The sequence below is a fragment of the Ovis canadensis genome, chromosome 16, assembly GCF_042477335.2.
Source record: "Ovis canadensis isolate MfBH-ARS-UI-01 breed Bighorn chromosome 16, ARS-UI_OviCan_v2, whole genome shotgun sequence".
NCBI lineage: Eukaryota > Metazoa > Chordata > Mammalia > Artiodactyla > Bovidae > Ovis > Ovis canadensis.
Window position 1 is genome coordinate 36,092,886 of NC_091260.1, and position 15,798 is coordinate 36,108,683.

The following is a 15,798-nucleotide window of genomic DNA, read 5'->3' on the forward strand; positions in this document are numbered from 1 at the left end:
AGGCAAGCAGAATAGATTTGCATATATCACTCAGAGTCATGACAGGGAAAACATGAAATAGGGATGACTAAGAAAGTTTAATGAAAGGCTATTTGAAATTAGGGCTTCTCTAGTGACTCAGATGGTAAAGAATCTGCCTGCAATGCAGGAAACCTGGGTTCGATCCTTAGGTTGGGAAGATCCCTTGGAGAAGTGAATGGCTACCCACTCCAGTATTCTTGCCTGGAGAATTCCATGAACAGAGAAGCCTAGCAGGCTACAGTCCATGGGGTCACAAAGAGTTGGACAGGACTGAGCGAGTAACACATTTGAAATCAACTAACAAGAGATGGTGACAATTTCCACCCCCACTCTCCTCCTAACACAGGAAAATGTTTCACCCGGACCTCACAAGAGGTGAGGAAGGAAGCTCTTATTGGAAACTGTGTTGTAGTTGTAATTGGAATGCAGGAGAGGGGCCACCTGGCAGGAGCCCAGGCCTTTTGTAGAGGAAAAAAGTCATTGTCAGAAAGGGAAGTGGCTCCTCTCCTTCCTCTTGCAGGTTCTCCCACTGACCAAACCCAATGGAAGTCAGAGGGCAGAGGACCTGGATGATGACATTGTTGGAGGTCAGCCTTCAAAGCAGGAATCTGCAGGGCAGAGGCTGGATCTGAGAGGCAAAAAGAAATATCCAGCATAGGGCTTACCCCATGATCTTCGGAGGCTCACCCAGGATGTGAGAAGAGGTCTTGATCTCCCCACCTCCATTCCCATCTGGGTAGAGTTCGCTTCCTCCCGTGTGATCACGCTGCTCTGGAGCAGCCCCAGAACAGCCTGTCTGACTACAGACGATCTCAGTCTGCTCAGGGTCAGCCAAGGATAACCAGACTGGACACAACTGACCCCCTGCTCCCTCTCATTCTCCTTCACTCAGCACTTACACCAGATGTACCCTAGACGTCAGACCATGGCCATCAATAAGACAGTGAGACAGAGACAGAGGAAGGGAAGAGAAGAGAGGGCAGGGGAGGGGAGGAGAGAGAAAGAGAAAAAGAAAGAGAGAAAGAAAGTCACCAGTTACCCTCCCCTCATAAAGAAGCTGTAAAGGAAAACAAAAAACAACGTTAACCATAATGCAATTATTTTTGTAGCATCTTCCCACCGGATGGAAGAATTCTAGAATTCAGAAAGGATAAAATAAATATGCCATTTTCAGTCATAGCCACTGTTCCTTTAAAATCTGTATACTAGGAGCTTTACACCTGTCACATTATTTAACTCTCACCACCACCGTCACTGTTATTATCCTTTTTACAGCAGTGAGGACCAGAAGCTCAGAAAGGTCATACAGTGGTGAAACCAGATTTAAATCACAGCATTGTCCTGCCCCCTCAAATCAGTGATAAAACTAGATTTAACACAAGAAGCCCAGTCCGTTGCTCTGTGATGACTTAGAGGGGTGGGTGGAGGGAGGGAAGGAGACTCAAAAGGAAGGGAATATATGTATGATTATGGCTGATTTACATTGTTTTAGAGCAGAAACCAACACAACATTGTAAACATTTTTTTTTAAAGCCAACCACTACTTAAGCTTCCTGTTTATATCACCCTCACTGAAGAAGTCTATCCCATTTAAGTACTCTTTGAAATGCAGCATGATCAATCCCTCTGATCAGTATTAAGCAGTTTAATACTTAGGACTTTAGGTGTAACCTAAGCTGAGCAACAGTGAAAATCTGAATCAGCAGAAAGACAAGCCATTTTGTTTTTCAAATAATTCTTCCAAAATAATTTCTGAATTTTTTAATTGTTTCCACATAGACAACTGTTTATTGTCTTGGTGAATTTAGTTTGCTGTTGGGATGACCACAACGAAGTACCACAGGCTGGGTGGCTTAAACAACAGAAATTTATTTTTTCACAGCTCTGAAGACTGGTAGTCCAACATCAAAGTGCCAATAGGCTTGGTTTCCTCTGAGACTCTCTCCTTGGCTTTCAATTACCATCCTCTTGCTGTCTCTCCAAATGGTCATTCCACTGCAAAAGTGAAGTGAAAGTGTTAGTCACTCAGTCATGTCCAATTCTTTGGGACCCTATGGACTGTAGCCTGCCAGGCTCCTCTGTCCATAGGATTCTCCAGGCAAAAATACTGGAGCGGGGGCCATTCCCTTCTCCAGGGGATCCTCCCAACCCAGGGATCAAACCTGGGTCTCTTGCATCGCAGGCAGATTCTTTACCATCTAAGCCACCAGGGAACCCCACCATAAGCCTGTCTTTGTGTTACTCTGTGTGTCCTAATCTCTTTTTCTAGAACACTAATCAAATGGGATTAGGGCCCACTGTAATCATCCTTCATTTTAACTTGTGTGTGTGTGTGTGTGTGTGTGTATGTGCTAGTTGCTCAGCTGTGTCTGACTCTTTCGAACCAGTGGACCATATATGGAATTCACCAGGCAAGAATACTGGAGTAGGTTCCCATTTTCTCCTTCAGAGGATCTTCCTGAACCAAGGATGGAACCCAGGTCTCCTGCATTGCAGGTGGATTCTTTACCATCTGAGCCACCAGGGAAACCCCCATTTTAGCTACCTCTTTAAAGGCTCTATCTCCAAATACAGTCACATTTTAGGGAACTATAGAATGAGGTTTGTGACATTGTACAGGAGACAGGGATCAAGATCATCCCCATGGAAAAGAAATGCAAAAAAGCAAAATGGCTGGAGGCCTTACAAATAGCTGTGAAAAGAAGAGAGGCAAAAAGCAAAGGAGAAAAGTAAAGATATAAGCATCTGAATGCAGAGTTCCAGAGAATAGCAAGAAGAGATAAGAAAGCCTTCTTCAGCGATCAATGCCAAGATATAGAGGAAAAGAAGAGAATGGGAAAGACTAGAGATCTCTTCAAGAAAATTAGAGATACCAAGGGAATATTTCATGCAAAGATGGGCTCAATAAAGGACAGAAATGGTATGGACCTAACAGAAGCAGAAGATGTTAAGACGAGGTGGCAAGATTACACAGAAGAACTGTACAAAAAAGATCTTCACGACCCAGATAATCACGATGGTGTGATCACTCACCTAGAGCCAGACATCCTAGAATGTGAAGTCAAGTGGGCCTTAGAAAGCATCACTACGAACAAAGCTAGTGGAGGTGATGGCATTCCAGTGGAGCTATTTCAAATCCTGAAACATGATGCTGTGAAAGTGCTGCACTCAATATGCCAGCAAATGTGGAAAACTCAGCAGTGGCCACAGGACTGGAAAAGGTCAGTTTTCATTCCAATCCCAAAGAAAGGCAATGCCAAAGAGTGCTCAAACTACTGCACCATTGCACTCATCTCACATGCTAGTAAAGTAATGCTCAAAATTCTCCAAGATAGGCTTCAGCAATACGTGAACCGTGAACTTCCTGATGTACAAGCTGGTTTTAGAAAAGGCAGAGGAACCAGAGATCAAATTGCCAACATCCACTGGATCATGGAAAAAGCAAGAGAGTTCCAGAAAAACATCTATTTCTGCTTTATTGACTATGCCAAAGCCTTTGACTGTGTGGATCACAATCAACTGTGGAAAATTCTGAAAGAGATGGGAATACCAGACCACCTGACCTGCCTCTTGAGAAATCTGTATGCACGTCAGGAAGCAACAGTTAGAACTGGACATGGAACAACAGACTGGTTCCAAATAGGAAAAGGAGTACGTCAAGTATATTGTCACCCTGCTTATTTAACTTCTATGCAGAGTACATCATGAGAAACGCTGGACTGGAAGAAACACAAGCTGGAATCAGGATTGCCGGGAGAAATATCAATCACCTCAGATATGCAGATGAGACCACCCTTATGGCAGAAAGTGAAGAGGAACTAAAAAGCCTCTTGATGAAAGTGAAAGTGGAGAGTGAAAAAGTTGGCTTAAAGCTCAACATTCAGAAAACGAATATCATGGCATCCGGTCCCATCACTTCATGGGAAATAGATGGGGAAACAGTAGAAACAGTGTCAGACTTTATTTTTGGGGAGCTCCAAAATCACTGCAGATGGTGACTGCAGCCATGAAATTAAAAGATGCTTACTACTTGGAAGAAAAGTTATGACCAACCTAGATAGCATATTCAAAAGCAGAGACATTACTTTGCCAACTAAGGTCTGTCTAGTCAAGGCCATGGTTTTTCCTGTGGTCATGTATGGATGTGAGAGTTGGACTGTGAAGAAAGCTGAGCACAGAAGAATTGCTGCTTTTGAACTGTGGTGTTGGAGAAGACTCTTGAGAGTCCCTTGGACTGCAGGGAGATCCAACCAGTCCATTCTGAAGGAGACCAGCCCTGGGATTTCTTTGGAAGGAATGATGCTAAAGCTGAAACTCCAGTATTTTGGCCACCTCATGCAAAGTTGACTCATTGGAAAAGACTCTGATGCTGGGAGGGATTTGGGGCAGGAGGAGAAGGGGATGACAGAGGATGAGATGGCTGGATGTCATCCCTGACTCGATGGACGTGAGTCTGAGTGAACTCTGGGAGTTGGTGATGGACAGGGAGGCCTGGTATGCTGCGATTCATGGGGTCGCAAAGAGTTGGACACGACTGAGCGGCTGAACTGAACTGAACTGAACTGAAAATGTGCAAGAGACACAAGAGACTCAGGTTCCATCTCTGGGTCAGGAAGATCCCCTAGAGGAGGGCATGGCAACCAACTCCAGTATTCTTGCCTGGAGAATTCCATGGACTGGGGAGCCTGGTAGGCTACAGTCCATAGGGTCGCAAAGAGTCGGACACAACTAAGGCAGCTGAGCATGCACACACACTAGGTTAGAGCTTTAACATATAAATTGGGGGCCAGGGGACACAATTCTATGACAATGAATATTCATTGATAAATTCATTCAGCATCTTCCTCAGTAGTTTCCAAATTTGATTGTTTACAAGAATTTCCTGAACAGTTTATTTAAACATAGAACCTGGGCTTCGCTCCAGACCTACTGAGTCAGAAACCTTGAATATACAACCCAGGTATTTGTGGTTTTAAAAAATCTCCTCAGGGAATTCTGAGATGGAGCCTGGGTTAAAACTTCCAGGGTTAAGTATTCTAGAAATAACACTGTGCTCTAGGCATGCCTAAAATGCTGTCTGCATATTAACTCATTCAATCCTCACCCTGAGCTACAGGGTAGGCACTTTCATTCCCCCCATTTTACAGATGAGGATGCATAAGTACAGAGAAGTTAGGTTACTTGCCTGTGGTCACAGAGTTGGTCAGTATCAGAACTGGAATGTGAACCCAGGCAGTCTGGCTCCAGAGTCTGGGCTCCCAAGTACTAAACTCTATTGCTTCTCTCCCACAGATGGAATGTTGACCTCAGTCAACCACGTATGTGTCCCAAGTAGGATAAGAACTTGAACTTGGGGATCATCAGCAGTTGTTTCACACTGATAACTGTGACTGCATGCTTAGATATTTTGTGTTTTAGAAAGAATAAGCAAAATTGTAAATGCTGACTGCCTCCAGGTATAACCTATACATTTAGAAGGTATGGCACATGTTCCAAGTGGTGAAGCAATTTGAAAGCACTCGAAGTTTATGCAAAATGAATAAAGAATAAGCACTAGAGAACTTTGCTTCTTAGAGTGGACACAAAGGGATACCGGTCTAGTGAATAAGATAAGCCTGAGGATTTGCTTTCTGCGCTCCCTTTCACTCTCCAGAAGCGCTAAGATAGGGAGGAAGGGAGACAAGAGACAGAGGTCTTCCTCCTACCTGCCTTCCTGGGCCTTCTTACCTATCACCCTGGCTTCTTTCCCATAGATCTCTCCCCTAGTAAATGCAAAGGGTGTCTGGTCATTTGGAGGCCTTCAGCAGACAGTATTTTTAATGTCATGTTCTCATACAGGTTCTGTTCTTTAAAGCCACTTCTCCTGTTTTTCTTCACAGGCTCCTAACAGTCCTGGTGCAACAGTCAAACCTCAGCGAGATTAATCACCAGGACAATGAGGTGAGCCTGCCCTCGCAAGGAATGGTTGGACATTTTGCAGGTTAGAGTAGGAAGAAGGGTTTTCTGAACCACAGAGCTTCCTCTCTTAAAGGTGCAAGGAAGGGATGGAGCAGTTTTGTGTTTCTACCCTGAGAAGGAAGCCTGTGTCTCTATTATTAATTCTCAGGCAGAAATTTATCCCACTGCGGATAGCTTTTAATAGGGTAGGATTTATTGCATTAAGTATCTAAGCATTCATCTACCACTGAGATTTTGTAATTTCCCTTTGGACATTGAGAAATAAATATTGCTCTTTCCTGTCTTCTCGAGAACCAAAAATTTTGATGGCTGCTGATGCTTTCTCTTTGAGTGGAAGACGACAGATAGATAATAATTCTAGGCTCCCTGCTCCAGAAGCCACACTATTAATGCCAATGATCACAACTGCTGTTTCCTTTATGTTACAAGGCAAGCCTGTGCCAGGTGTCCAAGAAGACAGAGCAACACTCTCAAAGTTCCTGAGGGAGGGTGGATCAGACCAGGTAGAGCTGCCCCAGAGACACTGAGGGGCTCGTATCTATTTAACTCTTAAAAAAAAAAAAAAGATCTGGTTTTTATTAGCCAGGTTAATTTCTTTAATCAGCTTCTTAAAATAGATTTAAATATCTGATTTTTAATGGAATTTTTAAAATGTAAACTTAATTTGACTTCACTAAGAATGTCTGATAGAAAACCTGATAGTATTGAAAATGTATATGCCCCAAGATGTGAAATAACTTTGTTTTCAAGGAGACCGACTGGCCATAGACAGAGTGGGAGGGAGCTCCCTAAAAGGGACTGGGCCCCTACTTCGTATTTCTCCTGGGCTGCACCTCTTGTCTTCCTTGAGCCTTTGAATCAAAGGCCTCCTTCCAACTGGCTTGGCATTAATGACCACATCAAAAAGTCCCTACTTCACAGTCTGGGTCTGAGGATGGACACTTCTCTGACTCGGTGGTCACATGCTGTTTCACCTACCCCTCGTCTTCAGTAGTTTAAAGCAAAACCCTACATGAGAGAATATTGCACTGTTTCAAACTTCTGCTTTAAAAACGAGAACCAGAGATGAGAAAGTGCTCTTCTTGTGAAAGCAGGGAGCCTGGGGGCTTGCAGTCTGTGTCAGCTGATTAAGAACTTCTAGACTTTGGGCAATTTGCCAACCACTTCTTACACCTTCAGCTTCTTCCCTCACCCCCAGCCCACCCTGGGACTTATTAAATGAAAGGGGGCAAATTCAGTCATTTACACCCTAAAGTTAAATTTCCCAACTCTGTCCCCAACTCAGTGGAGCTGAACATCCCCTAGCAAAGTGACAGTTCCCTATTTTTCCCCACCCTGGGAGGCCCCTGGTTGGTTGGTGAGAATGAAAGTAGACAGAGATCTTTCTAACAGTGGTAGTTGTAACACTTTTCAGACAATATGTGGTTAATATTGGAAAAGTCTGTAGTTCCCTTTTGTGCAAAGCAACCTCTCAGAGAAGATTCTTCTTGGTCTTACACCAGCATTGAACCTACTGGCTTTTTTGAGCCGATGCCTCAACAAGGACACTTGCCTTCAGTGTCATAGCTTCGTCTTCACACCATATCACAGCATGTCTGAAACCCATCTGAATCCAACTACTAATGCTTGCCTGCGTTTTTCTTTAGTATATATGTTGCTGTGTGTGCATGTTAGTTGCTCAGTCATGTCTGACTGCTTATGACCCCATGGACTGTAGCCCTACAGGCTCCTCTGTCTATGGAATTCTCCAGGCAAGAATACTGGAGTGGGTTGCCTCTCCCTTCTCTAGGGGATCTTCCCTACCCAGGGATCAAATGTGGGTCTCCTGCATTGAAGCCAGATTCTTTATTATCTCAACCACCAGGGAAGCCCATATATATTGCTGGCATGAGCCAATCCATATAAATTTGCAAGGGCTAATTTGCTCTTTGCCATTGGGAAATAAGGATAGTTCTGAAATGGAAAGAACACAGCACAGGCTTTCCTTTCCATTTATTACCTTGGTAGAGTTCCTGCATTTGGCTTCTCAGTGTTCTGAATAAGCAGTCACCTTCAGCCCCACCCCCACCCCACTTTTCCAAATGAGTTCCAATTACAGTCTCCATTATATATGAAGGAGTAACAGTTAAAACACACACACCCTACATCTGTTAAATAGCAGGAAGCAAAACAGCAAAGGCAAAGAAATCAGGGAAAAGGTAAGCTAGTGCTGGCGAAGCATTATGGCTTACTGACGACAAGAGGAAAGAGCAAGACATATCCCCTATGGAGTTTGAATAGAATTATTTTCCCAGAATAACTAAAGGACTCCCAAGCTTGTCACAATAATGCTTAAAGATTAAATGATCAATTAACAGAAATCTAACTTAATTGAGACAGACTGTTAACTGAAACTAAGAATGGAGAGAGGGAGCGAAGGAAAAAGAAATGTTTTCTGCAGCCATCCTCTAATTGCTCATGTAAAACAAAACATAATATGTACCACTTTATATCAGAGATGACTATCACTCTAGAGGCTATCCTCTTCTGAGCTCAGTGACTTGAAACATTTTTTGTACTATTAGTTTTTACTTAAATAAATAATATATGAACACATTTGCTTCTTAAAAAGTTAAATATTACAAGTAATACTAGAAGTCCTTGATTATTTCCACCCTACCACCTTCCCCCCCCCGTAATTGTTCTTTTGTGTGTATGTATATAGTATGTATATACATACTTTCTCAATCTTTTGTATCTATTACCACATCTTCTTAATCTAGCCATCTATTGATGGGAACTCAGTTGCTTCCGTGTCTTGGCTATCGTAAAAAAATGCTGCTATGAACATTGGGGTGCATGTGTCATTTCAAATCAGTGTTTTCATTTTTTCTGGGTATATATACCCAAGAATGGAACTACTGGATCATATGGTAGTTCTATTATTAGTTTTTAAGGACCCTCAATACTGTTTTCCCTGGTGGCTCAGAGGTTAAAGCATCTGCCCACAATGCGGGAGACCTGGGTTCAATCCCTAGGTTGGGAAGATCCCCTGGAGAAGGAAATAGCAACACACTCCAGTATTCTTGCCTGGAGAATCCCATGGACGGAGGAGCTTTGTGGGCTACAGTCCACGGGGTTGCAAAGAATCGGACCCGACTAAGCGACTATCTCAATCTCATACTGTTTTCTGTAGTAGCTGCCCCAATTTACATTCCCACCAACTGTGTACAAGGGTTCCCAATTTTACTTTTTAGTATGCATGCGTGGTTGTTCTTCAAAACAACTGCATCAATTTATAACTCCACTCATAGTGTAAAACGTGCTTATCACTGTTTTCCTGTTGTCGGATTTTCTTATTATTGTTTTAATTTGCATTTCCCTAATAGCCAATGAAAATGAGCATAATTTCATAGGTACAGTGGGCATTTTTAGATCTTCTGTGAATTGCCTATTTATTTAGATCCTTTGTCCATTCACCTTTTCTTACGTATTCATAGGAGTATTTTTTTTTTTTTTAATCGCACCACACGGTGTTCAGGATCTTAGTTTCCCGACCAGGAATCAAACCTGTACCCTCTGCAGTGGAAATGCAAAGTCTTAACCTTTGGGCTGCCAAGGAAGTTCCCACAGGGGTTTATTTTATATTCTGACCAATCCTTTATCTGCTATTGAATTGCAAATGTTTTTCATAGTTTATTCTTTATTTTAGAACTGTTTGTGATGTCTTTTCCTCTACAGAAATTGTAAAATATGATATAATCAAGATGATCATTCTTGTCCATTATTGTTTTTGTTTTCAGTATCCTTTTTAAAGGCCTTTCCTACCCCTAGGGACATAACTACATCATGCTAAATTTTCTTTTAGTTTGTTACAAGATTTTTTTTTTAATATGTGGTTTCATTTCTGAACTCTGTTCTCATTCCAATGATCTATTTGTTTTTCTTGTTTCATTAACCACACTGCTTAATTATAAAGTGACTTGTTTGGAAGCTATCCACACTGCAGGATTTAACACTGTGGGAAAGGCACCATGGGTCAGATGGTCAGATTGTCCTGTGCCTTTGTTCTTTGGGAGGGACCTCAGGGGAATCTCTGACAAAGAGAGGGGCTTGTCTATTGCAGCCACAGAGAATTAAGTTGTTAAATTCCTGGAATCTAACCTCTCCTGCTTTCATTTTAGCTCTGACAGGAAAAGCACCCCATGAAGAGGGACTATAAAATATTGGCATCTGCATTAGAATTTTGAATGCATTTATCCAGAAAAGCACTGTTATGCATGGTATTTAAAATAGATAGTTGATCCTATATTAATGCACATTCTGATATAAGTAGATTTTTGTGAGTGACCTGACAATCCAAACTTACATTACAATAGCACTTGCAGAAAATAAATCCGAGTTGCAAAACCAGATGTGAATCTTTGGATATAATTCTTAGCAGTAAAATCTACTTACAACATTCCCAGGATTCAAGCACAAGCAGGGACTGTTTATTAAAAAAGGCAAAATCAATTGAAACAGTCCCTGATTTTAGGAATCTTTTTGCTCTACAGCTGGCAGAAGGTAAAATAATAAAGCCAAAAAATTTAATGCACCAGAATTTTTATTCTAAAAATGAACACCTTAACAAATAGAGTCTGGTGCTACGTAGGAGCTCTCACTTCCCTCTCTCCTCAGACCCTCTTTTCCCCATAAGGTCCCAGAGGCAGATCATGTATTTTTTTATCTCTATATCCCTAGAATCTAGTTCAGTAACTTGCACATAATAAAGTGTCCCTAAAATATATATTTAGATAAAGAATTAAATTATTAAATTCAAGAAAAAGGCATATGATTTTATTTTATTGTCCTTTCCCTCTTTGTTGTGTTGACCCAACTCAATGAATGACTCGTTTTATTTACCAGATTTGACTCCCTGTGACTTTTAATTATTTCCAAATTTACTCTCAAACAAAAAAAAAGATTTTGTATCATTTGAGAGCTTCAAAAATGTATTGTAGATTTTAGGGCGGGAGTCCTTGTCCAGTTTCAAAATGTGGACATATCTGGCATACTGGAGAAGGCTGTGGATCCCTTCTAAGAAAAATGTTTGAAGTTACATAATATGAAATACATAGCATTACAAAAAATTATATTGAAAAACAGATACCAAAATATTTTAAGAAGAAATTTGTAATATTTACATGCAAGCATTTTTTGCTAAAGCCTTACTAATCTTTGTGATCTATAATTGTAAGTTTTTACCCACATAAATTTGAAGAAAATGGTTTTCATTACTGCATTTCTTATCTTGTTTTAGAAGTTCATTTTAGACTCTTTTAAATTATATCCTTTATCCCAGTTTTTTGTACACAGAAGACCCTCTGTAACTTTTATGAGGGGTAGTCACAAAATTAATAGTATGTGAATATAAAAATGTCAGACAGAGCCAAACTGGACTTCTGTGAACTTCTAGATCCTTCAAATGACCTAGAATTGTTTTGCTGACCTCGCAAACACCTGCTAGAATTCTATCACCCAGTGCACCAAAATGCGGGATGAACCAAAGCAGCCAGCCACATCACACGTTTCTTTCTCTGTGCCTTTTAGCATCTGCAAGAGCTGGTCTAAAAGTGCAGTTCTGAAACAGAAAACTACTTAACACTGAATCAGATTTCTGCTTCATAAAGCACAAAAGTTACAGTGGTTTTGGAAAAAAAAGAAAAAAGTTCTGAGAAGACGATAGGACTTGAAAGCCCTTTACTGAAATGTTGGTGGCACAGGCTCAAGGCACAGAATTACTCATGTGCACCAGAGTGTGTTCCAAAGCCAGCCTGCCATGCACACAACAGCTATCACACACAGCTGTTTCTATCAACAATCTCGAAATGGCTCCTAAGTCAACCAAAACTTAACATCTCCCTCCAAAACTTTCTAGAGAGCTATGTTCTTAAATGAATATAAGTTACTCTTCGCTCAGAGCCAACATACCTTCTTTTTCAAAGAAGCAGAATTCTATTGTCACCAGGGCCATCTGGGTGTGTGTTGCAACGTATCTTCCAGAGACTCCTAGACTTTCAGCTCTCAGATTCTTTGAAGGCCCAGTTGGGTCCTCAGTGAGGGGCATCACAGTTTAGACACAGGTGGCTGGCTTGCATTCAACAGACTCTGGTGTTTTATACTCCCTGTGAATCCAAGAGAACCTGGATAACCTGCGATTCACTGATTAACTCTTCCTGTGAACATTTCTCAAATACATTCTGTGTGCTTGGGCATATCATAGTGAGTAAGCCACAGCCTCTGCTGTTAAAGTGCATCACAGCTAAATCTTAATTCTTGTCACAGCTCAGGGCAGACGCAAATTGCCAAGCTGGAAGTCTGCCCCTTAAATGGCCACCAGTCTTAATACAACTACGATGTGCTAGCAGTGTTAAAGAAGCTGAAAGAAGGAGGACGCGATTGTAGGAAACAGTTCCTGAACAAGTGTGTTGTGCCATGCAAAGAGTGGCATTTGAGCTGATTTTGAAAGTTTTGGTTTTCATATTACTAACTCTAAGAGGGTGTATTTTTATTTCTCATTAGCCCAACTGAAAAAAATAGCAACAGGAAATTTCTCTTGACTTGAATGAATGTTTGAAGCCTGTTTGTATTATAATATAAATATACAATGTATTTATATTATATATTATAATGTATTATTATTTAGAGACTAATTGAGTAATTCAAGTCTTGATTTGGAGCCACTCAGAGGATCAACAGTGATTTATAACACTGATCCCAAATTCCAAGGTAGAGGATGGGTGGGAGGGATTATATATATATATATTTTTTTTTTTCAATAGCTTACTAAACTAAATATTTGCCAACTGCACTTTCAGAAGAAAACTAGAAGTGATGCCAAATGAAATAAATAATAATACAGGGTGGCAACCCTTATGCTTGAGAATCACCATTCTAGAAAGTGAGAAGACCCCAAATCCAGCTAAAATCACAAAGAAAAAAATTGTCCAGTATCTGAGCTCATTTTGAAAATGAAAGCTACTAGCTTGATGTGTGGAACAAGCAATTTCCTCCAGAGTGGGAGGGACCCCAATTTGAATCCCAACTTGTCTTATACCCAGTCAGTCAGTGACCTTAGGGAAATCATTTAACCTGTGTTTCAGTTTCCTCACCTGTAAAATGAGTCTAAAAATACCTATCTCTCAAGATTGTTGTAAAGATTCAGTGAAGTGAATGAAGTTCTTGGCACCAAGTAGGTGTATGAAAAATAGTAGTGGCCTTTTGCACTGTTTTTCAAAATATGCAGGAGCCGAGGTTTTTTGTTTTCATTTTTGTTGTTGTTGTTGTTTGGTTTTCCAACAGGGAGGTAAGGGGTGGTGGTTGCTTTAAGAGAAAAATTCTTAAAGCCTAGAAACTCTTCAGGAGACAAGGCTTAACAGTGTCCTAACAAGGATTAAATTAATTCACAGTTTCATGCTGAATTCTCACCTGGCTAAATCAATCTCTCTGCATATGGTGATTGCCATCTACCTCATTTGGAGGACTCATCAAGAATTCTCACAGGTTTCAACAGGTTTCAACTGAACAGTTGATAACAATGATCATAGCAGACAAGTTCATTTTCTATAAAGAAGTCATGTTCTGTCTTTCTTGTGTGAATGATTTTAGAAAGCAAAGCCAAATTTTACAAAAGCAAAAAAATCCATCAAGAAGAATAAGAAGTCACTCATTCATTTAATAAGCTTTTGCTGAGCGTTTACAGTGTGCCTGGCACCGTTCTAGGTTCCAGGGACTCAGGCGGAAAAGGGCCCTGCCTTCATGAGGTTATACTCCAGTAACTCAGAATTGTCTCCGATGTCTGTAGTCCTGGAGCTGGTGGCACGTCATAATGAAGCCAATGATTCTAAAGCAAACGGTACTCAGCTCTGGGAAAGGGGTAATCACTGCACAGTAAAAAGAATCTGATTCCCTGGAGTCCAGATTTCTAATTCCAGCGGGCCAAATTAAAAATAAAGAGGACCCACTGAAATGCTTTGAGGTATTCTGAACCTCAAGTAAATATTCAGCCGCAGGAATAAGAATGAGAAGTTCCACTGTTGTTAGATGGTTATTATTTTCCATATGGAACCAATTTCATGAAATATCTTTAAGAGTATCTGGAGGCTCAGTGTTGTATGACACTTGACACTTGAAAGCAGGCCATAATGTAATGATTTAGAATGTGGAACTGGTCAAGGGGACTTACACTCTAATCTCACTGCCCCACAAACCTCAAACCCTAGATTCAGTTTTGTGCTCAGTCACAGGCTTGAGAACTTCCCTAGAACTCAACTTCCCCTTGCATAAAATGGAAAGGACAGAGACACCTTTCAGCGCTGACCAACTGCTATAGCAAAAACTCGAAACCTCAGTGCCCCACATAATAAAAGCTTTTTCCTGCTCGCTTCATTGTTCAGTGCTGGTTGATGAGGTGACCCTGTCCTGTCTCATCAACCAGGTTCCTGGACTTTTTAATCACACGATTCCAGCACCTTCTTGAGACTTAGCCTCCCCTCTATTCAGTTGCCAGGTGAGGAAAGAAAATATCTAAAAGGCTGCAGAGTTTTTATTTTCTAGGCAGGCCTTGGAGGAGTGGGGCTTCCATTCTTCCATCCTTTCTACTCACACGGCAGTGGTCAGGACCCAGCCTCGGGGGCCACACCTATCTGCCAGGAAACTGGGGATGTGGGCTGAGTATGTGCCCTGGAGAAAGAGGAAATCGAATTTGGTGAGCACCACAGACTTCACCACAATATTTAATCCAAAAGGTTATTTGGAGGATTGAGATGATATACAGAAGAACTCATAAAGCTCTCTAGAGCAATACATATTCATGTATTATCTGTGTGTGTGTTAGTCATTCAGTCGTGTCCGACTCTTTGTGACCCCATGGACTATAGCCTGCCAGGCTCCTCTGTCCATGGGATTCTCCAGGCAAGAATACTGGAGTGGGTTGCCATTCAATTCTCCAGGGAATTTATTATCTGGAATATTATTAATGTATTATCTGGAATAATAATAGCTCTACCCTTCTAGCCAGGCTGCAGCCTGTCTCCTCCATTCAGCTCATCTTGGATGGGCAGAGAAGGCCAAGGTGGTAACGCTGTGTTATATGCAGAGACAACTGCAAAAAGAGAAAGCTGTCCACTTCCTTTGCTCCCTTTACCAGGCACCTTAATCTAGAATCATTTTAGATATATTTCATGTAATTGTGAGCTATACGCAAGGAGAAGAGGCCATCTTTTCATAGTCTACTCTCAAATACTACTGGTTCTTTTTGGCAAATGTTTCCCAGCAGAAGTTCATTTTATTTATGAAACCATACCTAACGTGTGACCTTAAGCTAGGAAAGAAGGTGGAATTCACCAGATTGGCCCTTCCGGATCTGATTTCCAGGCTGCCACCGAGTGATTTCTTCTAAACAGTGTAAATCAGGTCATGTCAACACCTGCTTAAAATCCTTCACTGTCTTTCTATTGACTTCAGAATAAAATCCAAACGCCTTATATAGGTTATTCCCCATCCCACGCTCCAAGGATCAGCCCTGCCTCTTTCTCCAACTGCACCTCGCATGGCTCTCCTCCTCTCCCTATTCATTCATTCATTCATTCAACTGCTTTTCATCTAGCCTGGGTCAGTCTCTGGAATACTTTAGTAAACAGGCAGTGTTCTGGTCTGGTGGTGGGAGATGGCATCCCAGTGTACTCTGATCACAAGTGTCTGCCTCTGTGACTTGTTGCTCTTCAGTTTACCTCGATTCCCAGAGGCCCATGTAGAACAGTCCCTACCTCCGGGGTGGTTACTTGGTCATGGCACCCC

The 15,798-nt window shown here is 41.4% G+C and overlaps 1 protein-coding gene across 2 annotated transcripts in view; it reads left to right on the forward strand.

Moving 5' to 3' along the window:
• Nucleotides 1-15,798, forward strand: part of ANKRD55 (ankyrin repeat domain 55) — a 112,116-nt gene that overhangs the window by 49,215 nt on the left and 47,103 nt on the right. For both annotated transcript variants that reach the window (XM_069555951.1, XM_069555950.1), the window contains exon 6: nucleotides 5,901-5,961. In XM_069555951.1, the coding sequence (XP_069412052.1) occupies nucleotides 5,901-5,961 (61 nt within the window). The remainder of the gene's footprint in view (nucleotides 1-5,900; nucleotides 5,962-15,798) is intronic.